The following is a 23,358-nucleotide window of genomic DNA, read 5'->3' as shown; positions in this document are numbered from 1 at the left end:
TTAATAATTTTTTCCTTTTTTTAAAAATCAAAAGATATGAAGTAAAAAAAAGAGGCTGTTTTTTTTCAAAATTACAAATTAAAATTTGCAATTTATCGTAGGAAAACCACCTCATTTTTTTTTATTTTATATTTTTTGTTTAGTGAAAAAAGGAAAAAAAATGAGTCGCTTTTGTAGACAAAAATCCGGGATTTTAATTAAAATCCTTAAATAACATTCCAAATAATATCCCCAATATCCTTCATACAAAAGTGACATTTAATACTAAAGTATGTTTAAAATAGTCTTTTTAAACCAATAGAAAACAAAAAAAATTTGTCAACAAGCATCAAGATAAAATGGAGAAATACAAAACAAGTTTGAGGGAGAAACACAGAATGTTAGACACAGTTTTCAGTAGCTAAATAAATTTTACTAAATTTGTAGCTCATATAGCCCTCATGGAAAAAATGTGGAAAAAATGCATTCCTATCATAAACATTTGTCAGTCATTCTTTCAAATATCGTCATTCAAATATTTCTAAAGATTATTTATTCAACATTTGTTACAATAATTTTTGACATTATTTTGTTTTTATATATTTGCCCTGGTGAAAATAATTTCTCCGAAATTCTCCGTAATTGAGACCCCCAGAAAGAGATTTTTCTAATAAAAAATTTACGGAGATATTTACGGAGTAATTTCCAAATTGTTTTCATAATATCTCCGTATTTTTTCACCAAGGTTACTTTAAACTTATTGTCAATGATTTTTATATTTATTTAAATTCATTTTTCATGTAAAATGTTGATTCAATATGACTCTCGAATCATCATTTATTCATTCTATAATTTATATATATATTTATTAATTTTTTAAATTAACTTTACACTAGTCCAACAGATATAGAGGACAGTGGCCCAAAACAGGCCCTTTTTTTTCTTAACTAAATACATGTAAACAGTGTGCTAGTTCTGGGCTACTTTCCTCTATACATATATATATATAGAAAATAATATAATTTTATATTAACATTTATTATATTTATTAAATATAATTTAATTACGTTAACGCTATTGGCACCATATACAAGAAAAACATTTAATGCAATGCGATTGTATGAAAACCCCATAAATGTCTCCGTATTTTTCGTAAATTTTTCTGGTGCCATTAACGATTTCGATTCAATAATTGGTCAACAAAGCCCGAGCTACATACTATGGCTGTCGTTGTAGCTCAGATGCAATGTAAAAAATATATTTTTTTTTATAAATTTAAAATTTATAAATTTGTTTTTTTTGTTTTTTCATTAGTACTAACAATATTTTCACAACTCACAACAATAAATCTCTCATATATATTTTAAAACTATTTTTATAATTTAATTATCTCACTATCTCAATTGAAACTATTTTATAATTATATTTTTTCTATTAATTTTTCATCTTGTCGATGTTGTGTTTTTTAAATACTATTTCTATAGTCCACACAGCATTATGCCCTTATTTATTTAAGGGCACTATATCAATTAAATTATTACAAATAAAAAGTAAATTTCTTTGTCTTAAAATTCTATTTTATCTTTTAGATAAAATTACAAAAAAAAAAAAAAAAGAAATAAATAATAATATATTTAACAAAGATAAATACGAAATCTTGATCCATGAAAAATAACAATGGTGTTGTCCTAGACAAAATCAGGAGCTGGATCACCATCTTGAATACCGTCAAAGACAACTTCCAGTTGTTCATTTGATTGATCTTTTGAATAATCATATTCACTTTCATCAAGTAAACTTGTTCTAATAGCACCATTTGCAATTGAACAAACAGCTGATCTTGTTGTATTTGATGGTTGTGAATGTTGGGTATCACGCCATGGTGTTGTTAAAATTTTCATTCTCTATCAAATAATTTTAAAACAATATTATAATAAAAAGCTTTATGCTAATCATAAAATTAAATACCTGACAAAATGTACCAGGTGTTGATATTAATTTGTAAATTGCAATTCCAGGTATCATGGCAATTGAAGATGACGTTATCAGCCAGCCAATAATATTTGCCCATGCTGGATATGTGTACTCTTCATATGACAATGGCTCATATCCCAAAAGACCATATACAATTATAAACTACAAATAAATAAATCAGTAATATATATGATCAAAATTAATTTACTTATTGCATACTTACAAGTATAAATATTGGAGCAATAAATTTCCAACAAACACGCCAATAAATACCAGGTGAAAAACCAATCATGTCTTTAATATCAGCACAAAATCTGTCTGTTCCATAAATCCAACTTACAGCAATTGTTTCAGCAAGTACTGCAAATAACATTGAATAACCAGCAGCATAACGATCAAGTAAATGAAAAAAATAGAATCCTCCCTGTAAAAAAAAGAAATACAAATGAAAATTATTTATTTATATAAAATAATTTAATTAATTTATTGATATTTTATATACCTGTGAGCATGATGCAAGACCAACAATAAAATAAAGTGTAAAAAGACAAGCAACAAAAATTTCACGATTATTTCCAATCAATGGAAATTCATCACTTAGAGCTGTGATGATTGCTTCAGAACCACCAAACTAATTAGTTGGAAAAACAAAATTATCAATAAAAATAATTATTTTGTTTTCTAATTAAATATTCAAGGGTCTTTTTAATAGAAAAAATAATTGATGTATTACCGAGCTATCTAATCCAAGTGTCAATAGCATCATAAAAAAAATAAGTGCCCAAAAAATTGAACCAGGCATTGTTGCAATTGCAGCTGGATAAACAATAAACACAAGACCTGGTCCTTCAGTAGCAACTTCTTCAATTGGTTTACCACTTGCATGTGCCATATATCCCAATACAGAAAATATTACAAAACCAGCAATAAATGATGTTGCACTATTAATAATACTCGTCAATAAAGCATCTCTAAAACAATAAAATATAATAAAAATCAATAAAATTAATTGCAATGCAAATTTTTAATTTATTTTTTATATTTTTTAAAGAAAAATACATACTTGTAAACATTATTATGATATTCATTGTAACTAGCATATGCTAAAAGTACTCCAAAACCAGGTCCAAGTGAAAAAAAAACTTGTGTTGCAGCATCAACCCATACCTTGAATAAAAAAAAAAATTCATATCACGTTTAGATATAAAAATTATTGACCTTGAAGTAATTCAACAAAGTACCACTTATATACTATAACACAGATTTTCCATTTTCATTCATCATAAATATAGCTCTTACCTCTGCTTTTGTTATTGCTGAAAAATTTGGACTTAAATAATATTTTATACCCTGTGCACTTCCTGGTAATGTTACACCACGTATCAAAAGAATCAAAAGTACAACATACGGAAAAACAGCAGTAAACCAAACAACCTTTAATCAAATAAACAAAAAAAATTAATTAATTTAATACTTTAAAATTTTGAAGGAAAAAAAATAATATTTTTTACCTTTCCAGAAGTTGAAATACCCTTCCAAAGTGAAAAATAACAAATAAGATAAACAATCAATAAACAAAGTGCAATATCCCATTTAATTTCACCAAGATCATGAAGTCCAGCACTTTTATGAAGTTCTAATATTGCTCGACTTGTTGATAAATCATTCAAACATAAATAATTAATAATACTAAAAATACCATTTAAATATATAATTAATATTAATTTATAATTACTTGAAATATTCTTGTGCAGCACTTGTATATTTTGTATCAGTTGTATTATCATCAATAACAGTTAAATTGGTATCATTGATGAAATTAAAATCATCAAAATTACCATTATAATGATTAGCTAAATTTGGTAATGTATTATTAGCTCCAAATTCACGACACAATGGTGTATTCCAATAATTACCACATGATGTCCATGGTAACATACTTGTAAATGATGCAAAAAAATATCTAAGTGCCCAGGCAATAATAACATTGTAATAAAAATCAACATAAAATGCTATTAAAACAACAGCATATCCAGTTCCTGTTGTAGAAAAAATTAAAAAACTTTTTTATAGTTGAATATGAATTTTTTAATATGAATTATTATTATTTTTATTAAGTGTTTGATGTAGTCTTGCCTTTGAGAAGTGGTACAAGTCGTCCCCAGCACGTAATAGCACCTTTCCGGTTGAATTGCCCGAGGGCAAGTTCCATATAGAAAAGTGGTATTCCACCAACAACCAGCATCACACAGTAAGGGACGAGAAATGCACCTTCAAAATATCATCGTGTTAGAAATGTAATTTCAAATTAAATATAAAAAAAAAAAACATATAGGTATGTACAAGTGTTTTAGAATCAGTCAAGGGTAGCCAGATAATTGAGGAGAATAAAAAGTAAAATGTTGAAAAGTCAAGAACGGAAATAGTATAGAAAAAAGTTAAGTGAAGAAAAAAAAAAAAGAAAAAAAAAATGTACAATATTCAGCCACTTTAAGAGAATTATTATTTTTTTTTTTTCATTATTCTTATTTTGTCACTTTGTCATTTATAAAATGGCTTTTCAAATCATTCATTGATATAAAAAAAAAAAATTTTTATTTCAAGTCTAGAATAATAAAATGGATAAATAAATTATTTTTTCTTTTTTTGATATTAAAGTGCAAGTAGTTTTATAGAAAAAAAAAAAAGACTCAAAGGATAATATTTTATCGGATTTAAAAGGATCAACAAGTCATTTTCTTTTTCTCCAGCTACTTATTCATTTCTATTGTTTTTATTTTTTTTTTAGAAATTGTCTTTGATATATATTTTTTTTATTTAGAGAATAAATTTTTGTAAATTATTATCAAATGAATTAAAGGTGAAATTAAACGACCAATTTTGTACGTTGTTAATGGAATACTCGTATGTTCACTATATTATAATTACTGGACTTTATAATTTAATTAAAAGGCACTTTTGAAAATGCATACTTTAACAGTATCACAGTGAAGCAAGTTAATCATATAATATCATATTTCTAATGGGTGAGAGACACGATATATAGTGCAACTAATGGCATCGAGAAAATTTACAATATACAGTTATACATGTCCATTTTATCTACAACATAAAAGTATATAACTATATTTACTTGAATATTATATACCTTATCTACTCTATCTAAAAAAAAAAAAATTCCATCAGATTTTATTTTTTTTTTTTTATTTCATCATGTTCTTCTTATTCTCTTGAATAAAAAAAAAAAAATATAAAATAGGTAAGCTCTTCTTCTCTGGGTGTACTTAAATGTAAATGTAAAATACTTTTGTAATTTAATTTACTGAGATTAAACTTGAATTAACTTTGGTAAATGAACAATCATGTAAATTTAAAAAATAATTATTTCTTGAAAATTTTATTTTTTTTAATAGAAATGATTATTTTTTTTTGTTATTTTTAATTTACAACAAGGTAATACATACCACCACCATTTTTGTAGCATAGATAAGGAAAGCTATTAATTTAAATAATGAAATTAAATTTTTAATTTGTATATTTTTTATGAAAAAATTGGGTTTAGTTTTTTTTTTATAAATAATTTACCGCCAAACGTTTGCTAAATCAACAGCAAATCCGATGACGGATAGTAAAAAATCAAGTTTTCCAGACCATATTTCACGACCCTCAATAATTGTTGATGTTTTTGTAATTCTTGACTCCATTATTCAAGTCTAAAAAAAAAAATAAATTAAGAATTTAAAAATTAATTGAGTAAATTGTATTAAATAATTTCAAAATTGAATTATTGTTAAATAATAGATAATTTTTTAAATGTCTTTTTCATGATTTAAATAATTAAAAATTATAATGAAAATAAAAAAAACAGATATAAAAATAAATAAATAATAATAATAGTTAAATAAAATTAAATAATAATTATGAAATTCAATTTTTATTAAAATAAAACACAAGAAATTTTACTATTAATTTTTTCGAAAATCTAAAATAATATAATAAATAATCAAAAAAAAAAATAATACAAATAATAATGATAAACAATTAATTATGTAAATTAAAAATTTAAAATAATTTTAAAATTTAATTATTATTAAAATATAGCTAAACCAATTACATTATTTTAAATAATTAAAAAATATGAAAAAAAAAAAAAAATTTAAATTGCGTGACCTGGTAAAGATGAAAGATACAAAAAAAAATTAAATTTAATATAATAATAATAATTATAAATATTAAAAAAATTAAAATTTTATATAATAATAATAATTTGTATGGTTAATATTAGTTTATTGATTTTGAATGACGGGTTATCGATAGTACTTGAATCGCCAACTCTTGAAGCAATAACGAGCCTCATTGTCCATAGACATATGACATGAACCGATCAAAATTCAAACCGAGTTTATTTCAAAGGATAAACCACTTGGACAAGAGATTTTCTGTCACACGCACAATTTCACATCCACTTGTTAATTATTATTATTACATATATATTTTTATAAATAAATTAAATGATTGAATAGCAAAAAAAAAAAAAATAATAATTCAATCTAATTTAGGTATTTAAAAAATTAATTTTATATATTAAAATTATATTTATATTACCAAAAATATTAGGAAATTTATAAATGTTAATTAAAAGTATAAATAACAACAATAAATATCCCTTGAAGTTCAAAAAATAACATAAACGTTGGCAAAATTTGCCAAAGAGTTAATAAAATTTTAAAACTTGTATCTGTCAAACCCATCACCACACTTAAAATCACAACGAAAAATTAATTCAACTAATATACTGTATCTATTAAATAACAACATTATCAAATAATTAAACAGTCCAAAGAAAAAACAAAAATTTCAATTAAATTTTTTAATTAGAAAAAAAAACCTATCATTTTAAAAATAAGATAATCAAAGAAAAATTATTCAAATATAATTGAAATAAACAAAAAAATATAATAATAATATAAGGTATATTATTAAAATTTTTTTTATAAATATTAAATAATTATTATTAATTAAATATAACAATATTTTAAGAGTACAGTCGTCCAGCAAGTGACAAGTTTTGCTCCAAAACTATCGACTATATACGCGCCAATCGACAAAAAATAATCACGTGATTCAACAATATAGTGGCGCCATCTTGTTCAATTTTAATAACAATAAATGTACATAGATATATTGTTATTGTTTACATTTTTTTAATATTATTTATTTTTATCCAACACATATACCTATGTGTAATTGTTGAAGAGAATATTTATATCAGTGTGTTTCGCGTTGCCTTTCTCCTCATTGCTCCTCATTTTTTTAGTATTTGCCAACTCGTAAATATACAAACAGTGCTCCAAAAACCAAATATCAGTGTTCTTTTTACCTGTTCAACTATAAAATAACACCAGGTATATTTTGTTAATAATTAATTTAAATAATTATCATTACTGTTAATTAATTGTCTATGTGGCAAAAATTATTTAGTAGGTCGTTAAAATACAATAATAAAAATAGACTCATTTTTTTTTTTTGCTTTGAGGAATGTAAACATATTTGTCATTTTTTTCAGATTAATATTGTGATTAACAGCTGCAATGGGAGACGAAGGATTCAATGTTTGTGAATGCATATCAAATTTTGAAATGATGCAGCGTCTGTTGTCACTTGTAAGATTAATTTAAATTATTTAAAAAAAAAAAATAATAATAATTTTGGGTACGTAAAAATGATGTCTCAATTGTCAATAATTTTTTTTATTTATTATAACATTTTTTTTTTTTTTTATATTGACAGTAATGCAATGTCATTTTTATGCTTAGTTGGCAATTTTTGTTTTTTTTTTTTTTATTCGTTAATTGTTTATGAAAAATAGTTATGTAATTTTCTTTGTTATTTTAATATTATTTCAATTATTGTTGTCATTATTATTTGTTTAAAAAAATATGATAATAATTTTTTTATGTATTTGTCATTTTTTAAGTATTTGACATTGATAAAAAAATATAATTATTATTTAAACTATACATGGTTATTTTCTATTGGTATTTTTGTTATCAAATGTCGACTGATAATAAATTTTATTTTGCTTTTTAGCTTCGACAGTCACAGGCTTATTGCACCGATAATGAATGTCTGAGTTTATCGCGACGTATGTATTTAAATATTTATTTTTTTTTTCTATTAAACTTGATAAATATTTATGACTCATTGCTAAATTATCTATTTTTTTTTACATAGTTCCAGCTCCAGAAGAAAATGGTGATTTTTTAATGATTGGAATGGCATTTGCTGTGATGATATTGCTTTATTTGTTTCGTCCAAATTCACTTCGTCAAGGACCAAGTGATGAAAAACATCATGGAAATTCATCGGTAAAATATTTAATTTTTCTATTTATTTACCTATTATATTATTATTTTTCATTTTCAAAGGAACCACATGATGATCCACCAGCAATTAGCTAATTGCTCGCAAAAAAAAAAAAATAATCATTATTTAAAGTATTGTTGATTTAATAATTGGCTCTGATAAATTCAACAAAGTATTTAATTAAAAACTGGAAAATATAAAAAAAGTATTTATATATATTTAAAAAAATAATTCGAAATAATAAATTAATTATAAACGCTGGTAAACAGAATAAAGATTCTGAATATTTGCGTAAAATATATTTTTAAAAATTAGCTTGTTCGTGTGCAATTTTAGAGTTATAAATTATATATCATTTTTAAAATTTATTATTTGCATTATGCGAACCTCAAGTACAAAAAAAAGAAAAAAAAAATATTTCTATTAATTATATATTGTATTTGAATTTTATGATGGTCTAATCAGGTGAATTTAAAAATTGTAAAAATTATAAATTATTAATAAATAAAAATTATACATTCCATATTTATTAATTTTATTTGAAAAAAAAAAAAAAAAAAGAATTTATAACATGCGTATTTATAATTTTTAATCATTATTTTCAATGTTGGCCAATGTATCTCGTACTTTTTGTAATAATCCACTTATTTTTTCATACTTACCAGTTGAATCTGGTAAATTTTCAAAATTAATAACATCACAAATATTTTTCGAAAATTTATCACTCGATGGAAGTTTTGTAAATCGTGATGTACTTTGAATAATTGGTGTACCAAATTCAACTGATTTAACAGATCCACATTTTGGAGTTGTTGTTGTTGTTGTTGTTGGTGTTACAAATTCATTTGTTAAATTTAATCTAACTGGAGTAGCTGGATTTGATTGTAAGCTTGAATCATCAAGTTCTTGAAGTAATAATTTTTTTTTATTTTCAAGATCAGTTAATGATGGTGAACCATCAAGACCAGATATATCAAATATATTTATTGATTTATTAATAATTGGTGTTGATGGTATGTCATCTTGTGTATCCATAGAATTATTAATTATTTCTTTGTCAACATTTAATTCTTGTTCGTCAATTTTTTCTATATTAATTTGTTTTTGTTCATCTATTAATTCTGTTTCAACAACACCAGGTGGTAATAAATTATCATCATTTGTCTCTGGATTTGTCGAACTTGATGAACAATCAATATTATCAATAAGACCATTATCTGGTGATGCTGGTGTATCATTATCATGTGTTTCAATTTCCATTTCAATTGGTTCAATACATGAATTTATTGAACTATCAGCTGATTGTGGTGCTGATAATTTCAATTTTTTACGTTTATAACCATCATCTGTTTTTCTACCTTTTAAACTTTTTAACATTGCTTCTTTACTGTGCATTATTTGTTGTTCTGGAGGCCAAAAATAATCATGTGTACCAGGTGGTGGTGGTATATTATAACCAGGAAAATCATGTAATTTTTTAACATCATATTTATCTTTATTTTCTGGATCAGGTAGATCATTTAATTTATCAGATGGATCTGTTTCAATTTGTCCTTCTGAATTGTAAAGAATTATACCTGAATGTTCAAGACGTGCTTCTTCAAGCCAACCTGGTGGATATCCTAAACTTCTCATTCTAAAAAAATAAATAAATAATAATTAGCAAAAAATATTACATTTAATTAAAGCAAGTTATTTAATTATTATATATTTTATATACCGTATTATATGTTTTGGAAGTTCATCGTCATTAAGACCAAGTGCTTTTCTTAATTCTGAACTTAATATACCAGGTTTTAAATGACCAAATTTTTGATCATCATCAATATGATATCTGACATTTCTTGGTCCATTTCTTGTACCAAATTCTTTTCTATTTTTATTTATTTCCATTGGATTTCTTGGCTCTGTACAATCACGCATATTATGATTACCAAGACAATTAAAACAATTTAATTTTGGACCTGAATTTGTATCATCTTTATCTTCTTCAATTTCATAATTATCTTCTTTCATTACTTTATCAAATTTCTGTAATTAAATTTATCATTTAAAATATATTTATAAAATGCTATATTAATATTATTACCTTTCCATATGTTGGAATATTTAAATCAGTAATTTTATCCTCAGGATTTGTGTCAAAGTGGAATAGAATTTTATCATCAAAACCATTTACATGATTTTCATCTTTATCAGATATTAATTTGTCATTAGTATTTTCCCAAATATTTAAAACACAGTCAGACGTATCATCTTGCTCCACTGTTGCTGGTTGTCCAAGTAATCTTCTTAAATAATTATAAACTCTTTTTCGATATTGTCTAAAAAATAATAAATATTAATATAAAGCATCTTGATATGTTTACTTTAAATTTTAAAAATAATATACTTACTCAGCAATTGATTTATTTTTAAATATAACTTTGAATACTGGAACATCATCATCATCATTTTTATTATTTAATTTTTCAGGCTCATCAGTCTCAACGACAACTGATTCATCAATTAATATAAATCCATCTGGTGCAACTCCAGGTGGTAAAGTTTGTTCCATACATTCTAGGTTATGTTTAGTATCATTTAAATTTATTTTTTCTTCAACAATTTTAATATTTTCGTCGTCATTTATCTCAGTTGTGTCATTCAAAGATTCTTGAGTTGTGTCCAGGGTAATGACTTCTGGACTTGTGTCATCAAGACATTCACCTTCTTCCAAACAATCCATTTAGCCGAAAAATATATTTTCTCAAACAATATCAACAATTAAATTATATCAATGATCAACTAATTCATTACGTTTTAAAATTTAACTAATTTCTGTAATTATTTTCATGTAAACAAACACACAATGTTTAAATTTGAGTAATATAAATAAATATAAAGAATAACAAAAGCTGTTTGTTGATATTTTTATAATAATAACAATAACAACAACAATATGGTGGTCAATTTTCTCTCCAGCCAATTAGAAATTCGCAATGGTCAGCCATGACATTTTGCCAAAACGCGCACAAATTTAAATTTTTTTTAATGAATTAAAGCTGTTTATTGTAATGAATAGTTAATAATAATTAAATAATAAATAAATAGTCATTTTAAAATGTAAATTTTGTATTTATTTAAATTTTATTTTGCATAACAATGAAAATATGAAATAAAAAAATAATATTAAACGGACAAATTATTTGTAAACGTACAAATTGACAAACAAAAAAAAAAAAATTTATGTTTTCCAAGGTACAGCTTGCCAGACAATAAATGGTTTTGTTGATTCAACTGTTGATCGATTTGACATAAAACGTTTTTTCATATTATATGAATCAACACGACTTATGTTTGCCCAAATTGTTCCCATTTTAGAATGATCATTTTCTTCTTTTTTAATTTTTATATTTTTTATTTTACGAGATATATCTTTTGATATTTCATTATTATAATCACCATATGGTAATTCATCTTCATCTCGTACTGATACTGGTGATTTTTTAATTTCTTTTTGTAAATTAACAAATGGCTCTTCTTCTTCTTCATCATCAGTATTTAACATGTTTGATTTTTTATTATTATTAGAACTCTCTGAAAGTTTATTATCAATTTTCAATTTTTTATTTTTAACAATTGATAAATCTTTATTTTTTCTTGGTGTTTTTAATGGTGTTTCTTCATTACTATCATTTTCTGGTATGATAGATTTTTTATTTTGATTACTATTGTCTTTGGAACAACTTGGAGTTGATTTTGATTTATTATTTTCAATAATTGTTGGCTCTTTGTATGTTTTGGTAACAGTTGGCTCTTCATCACTGTTACTTTGTAAGATACTGGATTGTTTTTTCTGTGGTGTATTTATCTTGGAACAATCTTCAATATTTTCATCAATTTTTTTCAATTTATTTTTATCAAAAATTGATGAATCTCTGCTTTTTTTAAGTGGTGTAGTAAAATTAATATCATCATCATCATCAACACTTTGTGATTTTCTTTTTTTACTGACATTTACTTCCATTGATGATGATTCTTCAATTGGACTTTGATTTGAATCATCCATGCTTTTATCTTCGTCAAGTGTTTCAGGAATAATAACATTTTCTTTTCTTTTAATAGAAAAAACTTTTTGAGATTCTTTTAATTTACTGTCTTCATTATTAGAATTTTCTTCTAAATTTTTCGATTTTAATTGAGATACATTCTTCTGTGAATCTTCAGTAGTTTTATCATTTGTTTGAATTTTTGAACGTTTAAAAATTGGTGCCAATTTACTATGTTCTTCTTCAATTGGTCTTTTCTTTGATACACTTGATGTACCAGATGCTGATTTATCATTTACATTATTTAATTTATTTTTATTATTCATTTCAATTTCTTGTGTTGATAGCTCAATTGATTCTGGAACAATACGTGAATTTTTAGATAATTTAACACCTCCAACATCTTGAGTATCTACAGCAAGTATTGAAGCATTTAATTTTAAATTATCATCATTTCTTCTCTTCAATAAATCATGATAACTGTAATATGGATTGCATGATTTTTCAACAGAACAGTGTAATATGGCAATTGGTATATCAGTCTCTGGAATAAGTCTTCTTTCTAATTTTTTATAAAATTTTTCAAGTGTCGAAAAATTTGGCACTTTATAATCTTCATTTTGTGAATCACTTTGATCAAATTGTATTAAAATTGTATTCTTATTTGATAATTCATCTTTACTTATTTCACGATCATTAAACCAAATCGCTTCACCACCAGCTAATGTTATCATTTCTTTGTAAATATTATATTGTCTTTTGAGAAAAAATATAAATAACAAATTATTAAATACATTTTTTCTTTGAGATAATGGTAAAAGATTAACATTATCTGGACGTAACAGTTGATCATCAAGCTCTGGACAATAATCAGATATATTTGGTAGTGGTTTTCCTTGTTCTTCTGATGTTTTAACAGCTTGCCAAAATTTAATAGTTACAATTGGTACACCAGCTGCTAAACATGATGCTAATTTTTGTGTCATTTTAGCTTCTGATACAGTTAAATGTGTACATTGAGATGTCCATTGATTACAAATAGTACCACCAACTTTATCAAGTATTTCCATCAATTGAATCTTGTCATCTTTACTTAGACCAGATGTCAATACAACAAATGGTAAATATTCAACTTGAAAAAAATATTGATCAAGACCAAATTGTATAGTATCATTATGTTTTAATTCTTGTGGTTTATTTGCTTCTAATTTTATAGTATTATCACCAATTATTTGGGTACCATATCTTGATCCAACATCAGTTAAAAGACAAATTGTTTTTGTTGAATTATCATCTTGTTTTTTGACTTCAATAAAAGCATGCATACGTGATATTGAACCATCATTTTCAAGAATAATATCTGTACCTTTTCTTCCAATTTTAAATTTATCACCAGGTTTTATATTATAAAAATTATCAATATTTTTTTTTTCTTTTATACACCACATTGTTATTTATTTTTTTTTGTTAATTAAATCTGATAAAATGTCAACATGAACATTTTTTTAAATTCAAGTTGTTGATTATAAACCTTAATTTAATCTTCTAAATTTTTTTTAGGAAGGTAACCTCTATGACACTGACACTGCCTTCACGCCCTGAAATTATTTTATAACTTTAATATTAATTTACATAATAATATATAAAATGTATTTTTTATAATTTTTTTATATATTTACTTTTATTAGATAATAATGTGCAGGTTTACCATATTGTAGAAGCCACTTGACGACTTGTTGACTTGTTGATTTAATGCACCGGGTTGTTGATCAACTTGAAGCTAAAAATGTGCTGTAAACAAAAAAAACTGAAAGAGAGAGAAACGAAATTGGTGTATTCTTGTCCTTGTCAGTACAGTCACGTCACATGAGTGAGAGAGACAGAGAAAGAAATACATCAATACATGGAGGTGAATATCCATGTAGGTGAGTTCACTGTTCAGAACATTAAGGTTGATTCCCAGTCGCATTGCCGTACCAATATTTATGCCACGAAGGGCCCGTATATCAATAACGCTATTTTTTATTCCCGTGTCCTAAAATTTTTTGTGACGCCACTGATGAAAAAACTAAGTGGCTACACACTAGCGAGCAAAGATTACACCGTACACTGAAATCATGCTTGTATTCATGTCTGTGTGCTGCGCTTCTCGCGAAATTTTTGAATTTTAAAGTTATTTATTTTTTAAACGCCAACAGACGAAATAATAAAAATTTATATCAAAAAATTTGTCTTTTTTAGCACTACAAACTGATAGAAATTTAACGTTTTCTGTTGCGTTTTGAAAAAGTTATTAATAAAAATATCAGGTACCGCCTATATACCTTGCGTGTTAAAGTTGTCAACTTTGACAGTAAATATCTCAAAAAAACCACACAAAAAAAAATTGAAAAAAATTGACAATGTAGATAATTATTTCATTTAAACATAAGATAAAAAAAAAAAAAATCTGTTGCGATTTCAGATTTCCAGAATCAACCTTAAGTGAATCGAAGTGAACGTGAATCTGTGGCCGATGCTAATTTTTTAAAATTATTTTTGGAAAAAAACATAAAGCTTAAAAATCATAATCTCTTTCATTATAATAAATATATATTGAGATAAAAAAATAACCACCTAAAAGTTGTATTTATAGTGATTATAATGGAAAACAAAATTTTTATTTCTCGCAAGCCTCGCAAGTCGGGTAGGATTACAAGAAAACATGTGTTCGGTAACATCAATATGTACAATTTAAAAATAAATTTAAGGGAAAATGCAATTGCAACTACAGTTTCAATGGGATGTGGAATAACGAAGGTCAGTCTAAAATATAATTGTAGTCAAAACATGCTCGTACATTCAATATTGCACTATTGTTATTATAAATATCAATATATTTTTCATTTTTTTTTTAGATAGTTGACGATCCTTTTGATCCCAAATATATATTAATACTTGATCCAGTTAGTGATTATACCCTGGCTGAAGTATTCCCGTATGTGCCAATATGTGAAAGACCAAAACTTGCATTGGGTATGATATTATAAATACAATATCAATTTTAATCGATTTAAAAATTGTTAAGTAATCAATAATTAATATCTTTGTATTTACTTTATTTTTTAGTATGCAAACATTGGAAAAAAGTCCTTGATGATTCTTGGTTTAAAGTCAAAAAACTTGAATTAATTTATTGGCGATATGATGAGTATCCAAATTGTTTGGCTAAATATTCAACGAGCGATGGAGGATACAGTTTTTTAAAATCTCTGCTTATTAAGTGTGGTCGTTATTTAACAACTTTAGACTTGACAGCTTATGATAATTGTAACATAGTGCCAGTAATTAATGGATTGTGTCCCAACCTCGTAACACTTCGCTTGAGATTGACCAACATGGACAAAGCAATATTAGCCAATTCATTTACACGTCTATCCAAACTAAAATCATTAACAATTATATTTCAAAATATAAAGACTTTTCTGGTGTTTCCCACTGTTGCTTTATTCAATTCATTGAGAAACGTTGCTAATACATTGACCGATCTAAATCTGTTGAATTGGCTTGATGAATTACAAGGCATCCCTGTTTTTACAGCAGCAATCAATGATGTAAGTTACAATTTTATATTTATTACATGAAAAAAAAAAAATAAATAAAAAGTATTCTTTTTATTTTTTACATATTTATAATATATGTATATACTTTCTTTTGCAGGTGATTCGTGACTTGAAGGCTCTGAAAAAGTTGGAAGTTGCTGGTTTAGGATTTTCAGCCGATATATACAATTATCTGGCAGCCAATGGAATTTTATATTCTGGCCATACTGTACACCTTAAAAAGATTCTCTCTGTATCAGATCCATTCATAAATATCAAGATATTGAAAATGGAGCAATGCCCAATATATGATGATACATTGTATACTATTGCCAATACTTTCAAGCACTTGGAAGTATTACATATAAATAGTAACCTGGTAACCGATAATGGTGTAGTAGCACTTTCAAAGATAAATAATTTACAAAATCTTTTTTTTAATGGCGTTACTAACATCACTGATTATTCAGTCAAACTGCTGAAAAATCTGATAAAATTAGGCTTACCAAGCAGCAATAAAATTACTGATGATTCAGTCCTAACAGTTATTGAAAATTCATCAAAGATGGATGTGCTCTCTGTTATCGGCGCAAATGTGACTATTGAGTTAGTCAAAAAAGCAGCAGCAATATCAAGAAAGCGAGAAATACGTTTCATCTTATGCATTGAATTTATGCCAGATTTACAAAAATATGAATCACCATATTTGGAATTGCGTATATATCAAGAAATAAACGGAAAAAAAATGGTACATATCGGTACAAGTGCATACGCAAAAGCACAAATATCGTGAGTGGGTTTTCTCATTTGTCACTGCTTTCGAAATTTACTATTTAAATTTTGGAATATAACACGAAATACCATCAATAAAATATAATAATCATAGATTAAGAAAAAAAAAAATCAATTGCATAACTCTATGGTCCTGTAATTTTATGATAAGCCTTATCAATTTTCAAAAATTTATATTATATATATGATGTATATTTTGAAAATAATTAAAAAAAAAATTAAATAATTGACGAATAGTTTTTGTATTCATAACAACTGTTTGCAATTAAAATAATAGACCTAGAAATAATATTGTACTCGATAAAATTTGAATTAAAAATAAAAGTAAATAAACAATAATAAAATTTGGTTTTTGATAAGTACTGAATTTAATTTTATTAAAAAAATATTAATTGACTTTTATACCCATTACTCTACTGGTAACGAGGTTTAAAATGATCTTTTATACATATTATATATTATGAATTACTTTTATAGTAATTGATATAATAATTATATAGTATCAATTACTTTTTATGAATTATTTTAATTGTTTTACCTTGTAGCCAGGCAGGTGTTAATTTTATTAGATAATAATGTGAAGGTTTACGGGTTTACCATATTGTTGAAGAAGCGCCACTTGACGACTTGTTGACTTGTTGATTTAATGCACCGGGTTGTTGATCAACTTGAAGCTAAAAAATGTGCTGTAAACAAAAAATTCTTAATTAATTCTTAATTAATTTTCGAATTAATTTTTTATATAAAAAAAAAAAATACAAATGATCAACAAGTGATAAAGAAGAACTTAAACAGCGCTCTCTTACGAGAATCTTGTTAAACAATTTTTGACGCCATTTTGTTGTTCTCTCTTATTTTCATTTTTTTTTTCATTCAGTTTGTAACCCAGTGATTGTGCCGAACGCTTTTTTCGCGCTGTTTTTTTCCTGTTGATCCTGTACTTTTCCTGTTACTAATTTGGTTCGTTTTCTTATTTAATATATCATTTTTTATTATCTATTAATTAACAAATAAATTAACAACGTTTGATAAGTAATTTTTTTGCTACATTGCATGATATTTTTTACATTAAAATTATCAAAAATTGACTCCAAAAATGCCAAAAGAAAAATGAGCTAAATGAACGTTTAGAGTATTACTTATTTGTTTTTTTTTTTAATAATTACTCATTTCATGTTGATGTTTATTTTTAATGCATTTGTTTGATATAATTTAATATAATTTTTTAGTTTTTGTCCGATGATTAATTGCGTATTTAGGACTTGCCAAAATGGCTGCTCATTTTTTTTTTTTTGGCTCATGGGGGGCAACCCCCCGCATTGGCATTTTTATTTCTTTACTTTTTTACCAAATTTTAATTTATTTTTGATTGATAATTAATTAACAACGTACCTAATGAATCCCGATTAATGAAAAAAGACAAATCAACATATGATTAAGTATTTATTACAACAAAAACTATCAAAAATTGCATGGAATTGCATGAAATTTATTCGTACAAAATAATATTGATTGATTAAATTTATCTTACATAATATTACAAAAATATACAACTCGTAATTCTACTCTCACAAGTTATGGCCAATAAATTGAACTAAATTTATCGACAAAAATCACATGAAAAAAACGTAAAAAAAAAAAACATAATTAAAAATATATAAGTATTTGCTTTGAGGTAGAAAATTTTTGATGGTATCCATCTTGTTTAAGTCTATTTTTTTGTCGTACACAGCTTTTTGTTTGATATATAATTTAGCTTCAATTATTAATTCTAAATGACCTTGGTGTATGTCATCATCTTGAAAAAATTATCAATTTTTATTTTTTGATATTTGATGATCCATCAGGACATCCTGATTGTCGTTGTTTTGTAAATAGCACAAGCAATGGTGAATTTTTTTTGGAAGTTTGTTTTTTGCTTTGAGATATAATCTGTTTTTTTTGTTGTTCAATCTTCAATGGTTGTTGTTCTTGTGATAAATTCAATTGTGATTTTGATTTTTGATATTTAAAACCATCAAAAAAATTTTTCAACGACGTTTTATCTTTTGTTTTGTCAGAGTTGTTGTTGTTGTTGTTGTCATCATGACAAACTGATGAATCATTTGTTACTTTTTGAATTTTTTTTGATCTATCACTATCTTCATCATTGTCAATTGATCTTTTTCTCTTTTCACTATTAACAATGATTAAATTTTTATTCAACAGTTTCTTTTTAATCACCAAACATGAACGTACTGGACACACAGTCAATCGACAACTTTTAGCATGACAAACTTTAAGCTGAATAAATTCTTTACAAATAGCACAATCAGTAGTATCAAATTTACTTAAACAACTTAAAGAATGTTTAATTACTTTTTTCATTTCATTACAATCATTTGATTGACAATAATCATCTGTACATTGATAACCATGTGTCAAAGCAGCAATACGTCTATCAACTGTAACTTTATTTTTATGAAAATAATTACTTTGTTTATGTATTTCACTCAGCATTACCATTGTACTAAATTTAGCACATCGTAATGTTGAAAATTCAAGATAATTATCTCGTGTTACATTTACAAATCTCGAACGTTCATTCATTAAATCACAATCAATATCAAGATCTGGATCATTAATTGGTCCAAGTTGTTTTTCATCATCTTTACTGTATAAATTAATAATAATAAATGAATCTTTCATTATTTCTATTTCATTAATTATCTTTGACCATGCATCATCATTATCTTTAGCTTTATCAATAGTATCTTCAATAAAATCTGGCCAATAGTCATCATAAAAATATGGTATTTCATTGAATGATTTAATGTTATCTTCAAAAATTAGCTGTTTTATATTTTTATAGTCATTTATTATTTTTCTAAATATTCCAATACCAACCATTTTATTAATCCATTTTTGTAATTGTTGAGCATCAAGAATTATTTGTTCATATGGATGTTTATTAAATATAAAATCTTGATTTTTAGCTGGTGGTCTTGACCATAAATGTATTGATGTATAACCAAGTTTTTTAACATACTCAAAATATGATAATATTATTTCATAATAAACATTTGTTTTATATTGTTTTGGTGAAAAATAATTTACAGTATCAAAATGTGATACATACACCTTTCTTGTATTTGGCATTTGACAATTGTCATTATATTCTTGTACATACATACCAAAAAAACATACTTCAATATTATCAATTAATTGAAATGCAAATATTGATTTTGATTTATATGAATATTCACCATTCATTGAATCATTGTTATTTATATTTTTAATATTTTTTTTAGCTTTAAATTTTTTGCTTTTTGATGATAATACACGTATCATTATTTTATTATTATAACAATAACGATTAACCAAATAATTAATAACTTTTTTTTCAATATATGATGATAATTTTGTAACTGGTAAATTATTAGCTGTAAAATTATTAACTTTATTTATTTCCATATTTTTCTTTTTCGAACAATTATCACATGTATAGCTGGTGTTAATAATACTATCAATTTTACATACACATATTTGATGTAATCTTTTACCACAATCATCACAAGTTACAAATAATTCTCTGATTGAATTATTATGATATTTTTTGATAAAAATATTTTTATTAATTGTTATTTTATTGCTCATTAATTTACTGTCAATTAAATCAATTGTTGTATTTTTAATATTTGTATAACAATTATTACAAATAATATAATCATTATAAATATAATAAATTCCATTGGCTTTAATTTTACAATGTTCTTTAGCACAACAAATTAAATTATCATAATTATATTTATATGATTTTGCACAACAATAACCAAGTGATGTCATAACTGGTATCATTGTTTCTTCAAATATAACTGATAGCTTTTTTGCATAGCCATAAATACGACTATTTTCTGTATTATATAACCAAGCATTTTCAATTAATAGCCAAATATCATCAACAAATTCCCATGGTTCATAATATTTTTTACCATTTATTTTTCTTCCTATTATTGATAAATCAATTGGATTTTTAATAATGTCATAATAATTTGATAATTTTGAATGAGTACGTGATACACCTCGATGAAATGGTGATGCTTCTGGATGTTGATTATATATTCTATAAAATACTGGCTTTAATGCTTTAGCTAAATCATTTTGTTTCATTGGAAACTTATATTTTTTATATTGTGGTTTATTGGGTATATTATTTGATAATAATTGTTCAATTGTTGATATGATTTTTTCATTTTCATTAGTGTTATCTATCTCGTCAATGTCCATTGTTTGATTTTCATCTGATTGTGTTTCTAATGATTTAATAACTGATGCTTGATTTGCTGATGGAACACTTGGTGCTTCGTTATTTATTGTTTGATAATTGCCTGGTGTATCAAATGTTAATTGAGTACTTGAATTTGATGAGGCACCTGGTGATTCAACTGCTCGTTCATCATTAAGTGTATCAGATGTCAATTGAGCAATTGGTTGTGATGTATCAGTTGGTGTTTCAATATTTTCTTGTTGGTTATTATTTTGTGCATCAGATGTTGATTGAGTATTTGAATTTAATGAAGCAGTTGATGATTCAAGTGTTTGTTTATTAATAAGTGTATCAGATGTCAATTCAGTAGTTGGTGTTTCAATATTTTTTTGTTGATTATTATTTTGTGCATCAAGTGTCAATTGAGTATTTAAATTTGATGGAACAGTTGGTGATGCAACTGGCTGTTGATCATTTGGTGTAACAGATGCTGATTGAATATTTAAATTTGATGAGACTGTTGGTAATTCAACTGGTTGTTGATCATTTGGTGCAACAGATGTTGATTGAGTATTTGAATTTAATGTTACACTTGATGAAAGAGTTGTTGGCTTACTAGATACTTTCCCAGTATTATTTGATGTAGATGTTAATTGACTACTTGGTTTGAATGATTTATCAATTGGTATTGCACGAGGTTTTTGTTTACGAACATTTGTTCTTAACTCTTGAGATACTTGTTGATTATTATTTTCAATTATTAATTGTTTTTGTTGATTAATTGTAATTTGTTTTTGTAAATGAAATTGTTCAATTTCATATATATTTTGTGCAATAATATGTAAATATTCAATTTTAGAATTTGCTTTTATAAATGTTTCATTTTCAACTTTTTTAGAATATAAAAATAATGGATAATATCTAACATCAAAATTTATAATATTTATTATTGCTGGATGCATTATTTCAACTAATTTAAATATAAAATGATTTCTTAAATCTTGTGATAAATTCATTTGCCATTGTTTAGTATATCCATCATTATTATTTATAATCATTTGATGTAGTTCAATTTGTCGTATTGGCATTTGTTTTTCTGTTGTATTCAAACTAGTAGTAGCTAAATTTAAGTTTTGTTTTTTTTCTTGAAGTCTAATTGGTTTACAAAGAAAACAATTTTCATTTAAGCATGTTTTCCAATGTTTTGCAATTGTTTTTGATGAATAACAATGTGGTGTTCCACAATCAGTTGTTTTATAACAATTTGACATATGGATAAATGTTTTTTGCATACATTCACACAATATCCAGGTACATTTTTTATTATTATTTTTTTTATCATTAAGGTTACATCGTTGTGCATGTATCATTAATAATAATTGTTTTCTCATTCTATCTTGATGTATCATAATATCTTCTTCTGTCAATATTCCACCTAAATTTTAATATAAATTAATTAGATAAATATCTAAAAACTACTAACTTAATTTATAAATACCAAAATTAAAATTGAGGGAAATTTTTTACATACCTGTTGAATATGGATCAGCTGTTTGGCTATTTATTATTTCATGTATTATAACAAGTTCATCATTTGTTTTATTTTGATTCATCATCATATTTGGTTCAATATTTTCATTGTTAATTTTCGACATTGTTGTTATTGCTTTATTAACTTTTTTAATAACAAATGAATCTATCACTTTTTATCATCACAATTCACATGTCACAACCAGTCACAACGACTCGCTCAGACTTGTTGTTGCGTTATTGTTATTTGTGTGTAACCTTACCCCCCAAACACATGGTCACACACTTTTACATTTCTTTTGTTAGAAAAATCATTTAAAAATATTAAGAAGAATTTGCATTGGGCGACAAATTTTTTCTATTAGTGTGTGAGTGTGTTTGAATATTTATTTGATGACTTGATCAGTTGAATTTTTCTGTGCATGTTTTTTTTAATTAGAGAATTAATTAGAGACAATTAATAAAAGCTATTAATATGCAAAATAGAAAAAAATTTTAAAAAAGATTATGTTACTGATTTTTAAAACTGTCGTTAATTATACATTATTTTTTTTACCTAAATTACATAAATAATTGGCAAAATAATTTAACATAAATTTGATAAAAAAAAAAATCAAGTCTAAATTAATTAATACATTTACAAATAATAACAAAAACTATTATTTTTTATTTTTTTTATTTTTTCATTATCGTTTAATTATCAATTGAGATTACAATGGTATAAAGAATCGTATAAATGTATAATAATATTTATATATATTTATATTTATATATAAGACGACAGCTCGCCGGAGAAGCGATTTTATTTTTTTCTTCCTTTTTTTTAAATTATTTTGTGATTTATTAAAAATCTTATTTC

At 24.7% G+C, this 23,358-nt stretch overlaps 6 protein-coding genes across 10 annotated transcripts; 2 read left to right on the top strand and 4 right to left on the bottom strand.

The window, feature by feature from the left end:
• Nucleotides 1–515: 515 nt before the first annotated feature.
• LOC122857288 (sodium-dependent dopamine transporter) lies at nt 516–6,608 on the bottom strand. 2 transcript variants are annotated; one of them, XM_044159385.1, is made up of 13 exons: nt 6,559–6,608; nt 5,539–5,666; nt 5,418–5,449; nt 4,090–4,224; nt 3,689–3,992; nt 3,465–3,603; nt 3,253–3,387; nt 3,017–3,120; nt 2,687–2,924; nt 2,456–2,584; nt 2,177–2,377; nt 1,948–2,115; nt 516–1,883 (listed from the first exon to the last, which is right to left on the bottom strand). In XM_044159385.1, exons 2-13 carry the CDS (start codon nt 5,655–5,657, stop codon nt 1,668–1,670), a joined length of 1,920 nt encoding a protein of 639 aa, XP_044015320.1. In that variant the 5' UTR covers nt 5,658–5,666; nt 6,559–6,608; the 3' UTR covers nt 516–1,667. The 2 variants fall into 2 exon arrangements, with proteins under 2 accessions (XP_044015320.1, XP_044015322.1); XM_044159387.1 differs by lacking the exons at nt 5,418–5,449; nt 6,559–6,608 and having other exon boundaries at nt 1,636–1,883; nt 5,539–5,624.
• Nucleotides 6,609–7,116: 508 nt separating this feature from the next.
• LOC122857362 (small integral membrane protein 14-like) lies at nt 7,117–10,895 on the top strand. 2 transcript variants are annotated; one of them, XM_044159486.1, is made up of 5 exons: nt 7,117–7,358; nt 7,520–7,616; nt 8,044–8,098; nt 8,188–8,321; nt 10,795–10,895. In XM_044159486.1, exons 2-5 carry the CDS (start codon nt 7,545–7,547, stop codon nt 10,834–10,836), a joined length of 303 nt encoding a protein of 100 aa, XP_044015421.1. In that variant the 5' UTR covers nt 7,117–7,358; nt 7,520–7,544; the 3' UTR covers nt 10,837–10,895. The 2 variants fall into 2 exon arrangements, with proteins under 2 accessions (XP_044015421.1, XP_044015422.1); XM_044159487.1 differs by lacking the exon at nt 10,795–10,895 and adding an exon at nt 8,382–8,484 and having other exon boundaries at nt 7,129–7,358.
• LOC122857287 (zinc finger CCHC domain-containing protein 8 homolog) lies at nt 8,366–11,308 on the bottom strand. The gene is made up of 4 exons (XM_044159384.1): nt 10,716–11,308; nt 10,409–10,643; nt 10,040–10,350; nt 8,366–9,955 (listed from the first exon to the last, which is right to left on the bottom strand). Exons 1-4 carry the CDS (start codon nt 11,045–11,047, stop codon nt 8,908–8,910), a joined length of 1,926 nt encoding a protein of 641 aa, XP_044015319.1. The 5' UTR covers nt 11,048–11,308; the 3' UTR covers nt 8,366–8,907.
• A 120-nt stretch (nt 11,309–11,428) lies between these two features.
• Nucleotides 11,429–17,423, bottom strand: LOC122857279 (nibrin). 3 transcript variants are annotated; one of them, XM_044159372.1, is made up of 2 exons: nt 14,059–14,489; nt 11,429–13,948 (listed from the first exon to the last, which is right to left on the bottom strand). In XM_044159372.1, exon 2 carries the CDS (start codon nt 13,796–13,798, stop codon nt 11,546–11,548), a length of 2,253 nt encoding a protein of 750 aa, XP_044015307.1. In that variant the 5' UTR covers nt 13,799–13,948; nt 14,059–14,489; the 3' UTR covers nt 11,429–11,545. The 3 variants fall into 3 exon arrangements, with proteins under 3 accessions (XP_044015307.1, XP_044015306.1, XP_044015308.1); XM_044159371.1 differs by having other exon boundaries at nt 11,430–13,948; nt 14,030–14,489; XM_044159373.1 differs by lacking the exon at nt 14,059–14,489 and adding an exon at nt 17,321–17,423 and having other exon boundaries at nt 11,502–13,948.
• On the top strand, nt 14,709–16,790 carry LOC122857303. Its single transcript, XM_044159405.1, has 4 exons — nt 14,709–15,149; nt 15,248–15,365; nt 15,459–15,943; nt 16,050–16,790. Exons 1-4 carry the CDS (start codon nt 14,994–14,996, stop codon nt 16,722–16,724), a joined length of 1,434 nt encoding a protein of 477 aa, XP_044015340.1. The 5' UTR covers nt 14,709–14,993; the 3' UTR covers nt 16,725–16,790.
• On the bottom strand, nt 17,317–22,960 carry LOC122856275 (CREB-binding protein-like). The gene is made up of 8 exons (XM_044157970.1): nt 22,501–22,960; nt 21,923–22,404; nt 20,470–21,763; nt 19,820–19,908; nt 19,606–19,750; nt 19,440–19,488; nt 18,818–19,376; nt 17,317–17,397 (listed from the first exon to the last, which is right to left on the bottom strand). Exons 1-8 carry the CDS (start codon nt 22,622–22,624, stop codon nt 17,317–17,319), a joined length of 2,823 nt encoding a protein of 940 aa, XP_044013905.1. The 5' UTR covers nt 22,625–22,960.
• Between the last annotated feature and the right edge of the window lie 398 nt (nt 22,961–23,358).

Source organism: Aphidius gifuensis, linkage group LG5 (genome assembly GCF_014905175.1).
Source record: "Aphidius gifuensis isolate YNYX2018 linkage group LG5, ASM1490517v1, whole genome shotgun sequence".
Lineage (NCBI taxonomy): Eukaryota > Metazoa > Arthropoda > Insecta > Hymenoptera > Braconidae > Aphidius > Aphidius gifuensis.
The sequence above is the reverse complement of the archived record's forward strand: the minus strand, read 5'-3'. Positions and strand labels throughout refer to the sequence as shown.

Bases quoted from the DNA above. Each gene is read 5' to 3' on its own strand.
- LOC122857288 (XM_044159385.1), bottom strand. From the start codon at position 5,657: ATGGAGTCAAGAATTACAAAAACATCAACAATTATTGAGGGTCGTGAA. The intron at 3,604-3,688 runs GTAATTATAAAT...TTTATCAACAAG, and splicing joins GCTGCACAAGAATATTTCAA to TCGAGCAATATTAGAACTTC. The intron at 1,884-1,947 runs GTATTTAATTTT...ATTATTTGATAG, and splicing joins CACCTGGTACATTTTGTCAG to AGAATGAAAATTTTAACAAC.
- LOC122857362 (XM_044159486.1), top strand. From the start codon at position 7,545: ATGGGAGACGAAGGATTCAATGTTTGTGAATGCATATCAAATTTTGAA. The intron at 8,099-8,187 runs GTATGTATTTAA...TTTTTTACATAG, and splicing joins ATGTCTGAGTTTATCGCGAC to TTCCAGCTCCAGAAGAAAAT. The intron at 8,322-10,794 runs GTAAAATATTTA...TTAATTTTTCAG, and splicing joins AACATCATGGAAATTCATCG to GCTCATCAGTCTCAACGACA.
- LOC122857287 (XM_044159384.1), bottom strand. From the start codon at position 11,047: ATGGATTGTTTGGAAGAAGGTGAATGTCTTGATGACACAAGTCCAGAA. The intron at 10,644-10,715 runs GTAAGTATATTA...ATTATTTTTTAG, and splicing joins AAAAATAAATCAATTGCTGA to ACAATATCGAAAAAGAGTTT. The intron at 10,351-10,408 runs GTAATAATATTA...ATTTAATTACAG, and splicing joins ATATTCCAACATATGGAAAG to AAATTTGATAAAGTAATGAA.
- LOC122857279 (XM_044159373.1), bottom strand. From the start codon at position 13,798: ATGTGGTGTATAAAAGAAAAAAAAAATATTGATAATTTTTATAATATA.
- LOC122857303 (XM_044159405.1), top strand. From the start codon at position 14,994: ATGGAAAACAAAATTTTTATTTCTCGCAAGCCTCGCAAGTCGGGTAGG. The intron at 15,366-15,458 runs GTATGATATTAT...TTTATTTTTTAG, and splicing joins AAGACCAAAACTTGCATTGG to TATGCAAACATTGGAAAAAA. The intron at 15,944-16,049 runs GTAAGTTACAAT...TTTCTTTTGCAG, and splicing joins TTACAGCAGCAATCAATGAT to GTGATTCGTGACTTGAAGGC.
- LOC122856275 (XM_044157970.1), bottom strand. From the start codon at position 22,624: ATGTCGAAAATTAACAATGAAAATATTGAACCAAATATGATGATGAAT. The intron at 19,751-19,819 runs GTAAATTATTTT...TCATATTTTGAG, and splicing joins ATGTATCACATTTTGATACT to TATGTTAAAAAACTTGGTTA. The intron at 19,377-19,439 runs GTCAAAGATAAT...TAATTTATACAG, and splicing joins AAAGATAATGATGATGCATG to TAAAGATGATGAAAAACAAC.